The sequence below is a fragment of the Triticum urartu genome, chromosome 2 (genome assembly GCF_003073215.2).
Source record: "Triticum urartu cultivar G1812 chromosome 2, Tu2.1, whole genome shotgun sequence".
Taxonomy (NCBI): Eukaryota; Viridiplantae; Streptophyta; class Magnoliopsida; order Poales; family Poaceae; genus Triticum; species Triticum urartu.
In genome coordinates this window covers 158,705,829-158,713,034 of record NC_053023.1, presented here as the reverse complement: position 1 = coordinate 158,713,034, position 7,206 = coordinate 158,705,829, and the positions used below count along the sequence as shown (strand labels likewise).

The window sequence follows — 7,206 nt, the reverse complement described above, 5'->3', positions numbered from 1 at the left end:
TGTGTTAGATTAGCTAATTAATAGAGAGAAGTGTCCTCTCTTATGTCCGTGCTTGGTCGACGCTACGTACTATATACGTATAGAGAGGACTAGACACGCTAGCTAGCTAGTAAGCAAACGAAGGAAACAGAAGATCGTCATGAACATATATGCATACAGAGAGAAGTGATATCGACCACCTCTCCTTCTCCGAGAGATTGGTCGAACAACAAGTTCTCGTATATCTATCCGACACTACCGGCTACATATATACAATAATTATCTCTTACAATATAATCTCCTAATTATATACGAAGTCAAGCTCCACATGGTATTCTCCGTCTTCAGCGATCACGTGGTCAAGGAAGAATGCCGCCAATTCCTCTTGAATTGCTCGCATACGATCTGGTGGTAGGAGTTCACCCCGCAACCGAAAGATCTAATTTGAAGAAGGGGGTCAATACATATATATATGAATAAATGAAACTCAACACAAATGATAGTAATAAAATAAAATTGTGAATATTATTGCTTACGCACTTCATATTGTTCTTCAGTGTACCCCCGTTCACAGGTCGTGTAGCGGATGGACTCGCAAACGTAGTATCCACAGAAATCATTCCCTTGATCCTGCCACAACCACTTTACAAGAAATAGAGGTCAATCAAACTGATAAGCAAGCATGCCAAATGGTATTGATGAAACTAGTGCCTGAATCACTAGGAGACGCGCGGAACATGCTACTATAGTACTTACTTTCGGGTATCTAAATTGCAGCTTCTTCGGCAGTCCCAGAGCTTTTCTGGTGAATTTTCTCCAAACCCTGCCAGACAAAGAAAACAATTACTTGATATCAGGAAATGAACAAAGTTGATGATATGGTGGATAATGATCGATTTAACTTACTTCTCGAGGATTTCCATCATGTCCGCATACTCCTGGGGATCTTTTCGTCTCGATTCTAAGACAGTTACTAGTCCCTGCTCAAGCTTAATCTCTAGGAGAATATAGTGGAAACTGCGCACGCATGCATAACTCATCAATTACATTACTATAACCTGGACTAATATATAAGGAAAATCGAATATGCACAAGACAGTAACACTCACTTGAAGTTGTAAGGAAAGAGTATTATATCTTTGTTTTCATTTATTACCAACGATCATAGCAAGTTGGCCTCGGTATCTTCGGCATGAAATTTAACCTCATTTGCATCTATGAGATTTGTGTTAATGAACCCAATATCACCGACTTGTCTTTTCTTCAATTCGGCGATCTTCAATCTGCATAATATAGTGAGGATAATTATAAATACATGCAATGAAAGAGCTGACCTATATAGAGAGACTTAATGGCAGAAGTAGTAGTACTGACAGACAGTAGCAGGTGACCATTGCTTTATCGAGGGCCCTTTGATTGAAAAACTGGAAGAACTCCTCAAATGGATAATTCAACAGTTCAATTCCAACGAGGTCATGCTCCTCTCTAACTCTCAGCGTCAAAGTATTCCTCCCCCCAGACTCTCTGCAGGTTTTTATGTACCAATCATGCAATCTTCGCATCATCATTGTTAGAGATCTTTCATCATTGACGAGAGGCTTCCCGTACTCGAATCTGTGTACCACCTCCACCTCCAAGAAATCATAATGTACATCGTCGGGCAGGTAATCTCCAAGATTGCTAGAACTGGGCACCATCCTCGGATCATTAGCGACGATGTCTCTAGGCACCTTGAGCGGGGGGCACGCTTGGTTTGCTTGTTCGCCGAGCTGGGCAATTTGTTTCCCAGCTCATCATTCTTTTATCATTTGATCACTGATAGTACTTCCCGACCGCTCCACTTCGACAAATGTCTTTCCAATAATGCACTCATAGTTTCCTTTCGGCTGAGACTTTGGTGGTTTTATCAGGGCAGCCAGAGTGCACTTCGCTTTCACCGGATCTACCTTCTGCTCCGAAGGTGGATGTTTCTTTGCTTTCTGAAAGTGCAACTATCCCTAGGTGGTTTTGGTAATTCATAACAACATATAGCTCATTGAGCTAATGCTATTCCAAGATGATTATTTCAGGAAAGCTCAATGATTGGCATGGCATGGATGGTGAAAGTGGAACCCTCAAAATGCTCAGGACAAAGGATTGGCTCAAGCTCAAAAGCTCAAGACTCTTCATTTTATATTTTAGTGATCCAAGATCACATTGAGTCTTTAGGAAAAGCCAATACTATCAAGGAGGGATGAGGTGTTGCTTAATGAGCCTCTTGCTTCATGTGCTTAGTGATATGCTCCAAAACCCTCAACTACTTTCTCATATCCACATATGACCTAAACCCTAAGCCAAACTCGGCCCTACCGATTCTTTCTATCCGGCGCCACCGAGTTTCACTTGTCATAAGCCACTGCCAAACCCTAGCAATTTGGTTCTACCGATAGGGATCTCGGTCTCACCGAGATGGGATTGCAAACTCTCTGTTTCCCTTTCGTAACTTTTCGGTCTCACCGAAAGAGCGGATCGGTCCCACCGAGATTGCAATGTAAACTCTCTGTTTCCTTTTTGTAACTTTTCGGTCTCACCGAAAGAGCAAATCGGTCCCACCGAGTTTACCTGACCAACTCTCTGGTTAGATCATTACCAAAATCGGTCTCACCGAGTTTGTGTAATCGGTCTCACCGAGATTACGTTATGCCCTAACCCTAACAAAATCGGTCCTACCGAGTTGCATGTCAGTCCCACCGAAAATCTCTAACGGTCACTAGGTTTACCTTTTCGGTCCGACCGACACTACAAGAAATATGTCAACTTGTGACTACCACTATTGGTCACTGAATGGTCACAAATTTCCATTTGTGACCTTTTTGTGACCAAAAACATAAGGTCAAAAGCTGGCCGTCGTAAACTGACTATAGCGACCTTTCTTCTGGAATGGTCGCAAACGTTTATGACCAAAATAAGTCCACTGTGGCATTTTGGTCACTAGCAACCTCCCCAGGCCACGTAGGCATCTAGCGTGGCAAGCTGATGTGGCACAAGATTCAGCCCGGTCCAATTCGATTTTCTACATGGGCCTAGCCCAATAATTCGGCCTATTTGTGTTTTTTCTGTGTCAATTTTTGGTTGGGTTCATGGGCCAAGCCCAATATTGCAACCTTTTTATTGTTGGGTTGTGGCCTTTTTGTCTAAACGAATTTAGTTTTTCTTTTTTTTCCAAAAGAAGGGTCCACTAGTCAGATGGGTCCCAGTTGTCGGGTTGTAGTAACAGGTTCCCATCAATTCAGACTCATATTCTTTATATTTCAAGCATTATTTAGATTTTCGGAGACAAAAACACACATGATACTTAAATAAGAGCAACCGGATCACATAATACAAGCTCTATCCATTCCAATACAGAAGACCATACTGCTTTACAAGCTCTACAAGTGTAACAAGATCTACAATTGTAATACTAACAAACTCTACAAGTTCTTAGATTCAGACTCCTAACAAGCTCTACTAGATGAACAACATGCCGGACTCGCTCGACGACCATAGTCAGGGCTGGGAACAAACAAAACAATAACATGGCTTCCACTTCATCCTGTTACATGAATCAGAGAAGAATTAGAATAACTGGGGAAAATATATGTCGTAGCTAACAAAGTAAGAAACAATAGTTAACAAGTCTGAGTCATAGAAGCTAGAAGTGTCTCTTCAGAGAGACGAGAACTTAGAATTGATGCATGGATCTTATTCTAAACAGCATAAACACCATGGCAATAAAAAATTAACAGTAACAAGATCAGTGTTAGCAGAATTAAGTACAAGGCAATCACGGGTACCAATCCAGTGCAAGTTAATAGAGAAAATATGTCAAAGTTACTCAGATTTACTAATGTGTTTTTCATACTACCAAATTGAAGGTAAAAGATGTGTACTGATTCAACACTGCAAACTGATTTCTGAAAGCTTTACCAAAACATTGTTTAGTCGCTTGGTGCTAAAGCGATAGATGTTGAACACTAACTGCCAGCGATAGTAACAACCAGCAGGTACTGCACCTGCGACCGCCATCACTAGCTTGGAAGCAATAAGCACAGCATAGGTAGGATAGGAATCATCCTGGTTGTGTGTTCACGAATCACCTAATAGGTGCCGTGCCGCATAATTGATTTCCTGAACTCAGTATGCTACACTTGTCTATCCCAAATCAGGGCTCATGAATCCTCATCAATGTGTGAAATTTTACCTGAAGTAGGGCAGTGGCCACGTCGAAAACCACGTTCAAGTCAATGGTCTGCGGGGCATGAGAAGCACATCAGGAACCCGGCAGTCACAAGTGGCAGACGAAAAAAAATACTGCTAGGGAATCTGTACACGAATGAGGCATAGAGCAGCAAAATAAGATATATATTCATGATCTTCACAGCATGAATCCAAATCCTACGGCTGATAGTGGCCCTTTTTATACTACAAAAGACACCTGTACACGACCATTGACACCGTTGAAGAATCACAACAGCACACTAAGAACAATGACAGGCTCCGCATGCCTGTGACATACTGTACACGGCAATAGGAGCAAAAATCTAATAAATTCATTACAGGCTTGACAATAAAAATAACAAGTTACCTACACACAAGGAAACATAAACTTGAGAGGTTGAGATCAAGGCCTATCAACTACATCATATCTATATGCATCAAAAAACAAGGCCATATGGACCAATGCATCATAATTATCAGTTTTAAACACTACAGGATTAGACCGACTGACCGAGCCTGATGAATCAATAGGTGTGAAATGCATTGACACTTTGCTCTGTCTTAAAATTGACAGCTATATTAATTCATATTTATACTCACTAGAGATAGTCATAATATTGGGACGTGGACACTCATCAAGATAACTCTAAAAGAGTTTGACAAGATATGCAACTGAAGTCATAGATCCAGAACAATAAAAATAAACACATTCGATTCTGATGAACACTTATTTACGCTGGATCTCGAATATCATAGACACTGTAGTTGTCGGGCAACTCTATCTACACCATTCTAATGCTTAAACACTGTCTACATGAGCATTTTAATACCACTCACCATTTCATTTGACCACACCAATAATCTGACAAGCACGATGCAGATGCCACCCAGGTAGGCGATCAGTTTTTCTAGACAATAGACAATAGAGCAATCATGCCCTGTGCAAGTTAACAAATGCAAGGGAAACAAGAAGCTTCAGCAGCTTTTAGCTGGCAAACTCTCAAGGTTGACCTCCCCAACAGCTTCAGCAGCAGCTTTTAGCTGGCAAACAAATCAAGTTAGTTGGTTCGACAAAGGAAAACAAAGCAAGCTTATTTTCTTGACTATTTACAGAACTTGTAATAGAAAAGTAAAGTGTTGGGCGTGTAGAAAAGGGCAAAGAAGAAAGTCGATGCCAATCACAACTTCTATAGATGGAGATAAACAGAAATAGATAACATTTCTTACATATCTAGCTATAGCCCAACTTGTAAATCATATTCAGTCATGTCACAGTTGAGAGTAAATGTTGACAGTTTATGGACATTTTGCTAGAAGGACATGTCACACTTGTATTCACATCCACATTGATCTAATGGATCAATTGAAGGCAGTTTTTATTTATTTGCATGCACTTCAAGTCAAACGGGATAATCAAAGACAGACACTCTCTATCCAAGTGATTTTAGTACTAGTGACCGGAACCAACATGTGGTTTACCTGATTCAGAAATTCATCCAGCCTCCTAACTAGCCGTATGATGCTTCCTTCAAAAATGCCAGTCATTTCTGTCACCTCTCCGAAGGTGGTGCCCTGTGAGGAAAATGTTTCAGGACTCTACACAGAATATAACTACAATAACTGCAGCAGCAATACAGATGCAGAGTATGATTGCATTAGATGTCGAGATTATGCTTGATAAGAATCGATGTCTCAATTCTTTCTATGTTGAGCTCATACTTCTTTAAGAGGACAATCTTCGAACATTATATTCTCCTTAGCTTAACTGAAATAGATTAGTTAAGATAGGGACCTTCATTCGAATGGGTTTGACTAACCTTGTGTACACACATTCAGCTAGTCAATACCAAACAGGTCAAGTTCAATGCAAAATCAAACTAAAAATTAGAATAAGCTCCAGCTTGGAATCTAATTCAAGCAGGCTTGAATAACCTTATGTACACAGATTCAACTATTCAATACACAGTGCAAAGTCAAACTAAAACACGACTTCAGCTAGGATTCTCAACATCTTGAGCCTACTAAGAATTCAGGTTAATACCATACATCTTGTGACCCTCAGCTTATTTAGATAATCACACCCATCTAAAGTAAGAAAATTTTGGTGGATCAACAGTGCCTTAGTGCCCATCATAGGATATATTAAATAGCAAAGACAAATCGGCAGCATTTCGAAGGATGTCAACTAATTAGATCAACACATGTCAGCATGAATGAATTGGATGACATGGATGTCAAAATTCATCCTTCCACAGTTTCAGACAAATAAATCTGACTATCACTTCCTGATAGCCATCTTCAAATCCTTGAGTGTAGCAGTGTTCAACACCGCGACATCTGTATCACTCACCACAACGACAAGAGGAACACGAATTGAGATGTGGGATAAACGCATGGTAAGGGATTTGGACAAAAATGTGGGCGGGGTTCGAAGAGGGCCATATTATACCGAACGAGGTGTTGTCCAGCTTGATGACGGTCACCCTCATGGCGCTGTCGAGCCCGAGGTTGATGAGCGTGTCCATGTCCGCCAGCGAGGGCTTCCTCGGGACGTCGGCCAGAATGGGGTCGTCGAGGAGCGCCGCGAGCATGGACTGCAGCCTCGCCTGCTTGGCCTCGCTGCTCTGGTAAGCGGCCACCTCCTCCTCGGGCTTCGAGGCGCCTGCCGAATCCATCGCCTCTCCGCTGTAGAGCGTGATTGGCTCAGGACGCAGCGCGGACCCCTGCGGCGGCGGGTGCTCAACAGCGGCGGCGGCGCTCGGGGAGATGAGGTTCCACTGGAGAAGGGGTTGGAGGGAGGGGCGTGGCAGCGCGGTGGTGGGATGTTGGTTGGAGGTTGGAAGGGGAACTGGTTTCCCGGAGCAGGAAGGAGGAGGACGTCGATGGGAGATCAGATCTCTTCTGATGAGGGAGGGGAGGGGAGAGCCAAGGTCGTGGCCGGTGGCGAGGTGAGGGAGACGGGGGAGGTGGGTGGCGGCGATGGGAGGG

General features: G+C 42.5%; 1 protein-coding gene across 1 annotated transcript; it reads right to left on the bottom strand.

The window, feature by feature from the left end:
- Positions 1–6,475: 6,475 nt before the first annotated feature.
- LOC125535518 (U11/U12 small nuclear ribonucleoprotein 25 kDa protein-like) lies at positions 6,476–6,966 on the bottom strand. Its single transcript, XM_048698583.1, is given in 2 exon segments — positions 6,476–6,555; positions 6,668–6,966. Coding segments are annotated over 2 exon segments (306 nt in total). The 5' UTR covers positions 6,894–6,966.
- Between the last annotated feature and the right edge of the window lie 240 nt (positions 6,967–7,206).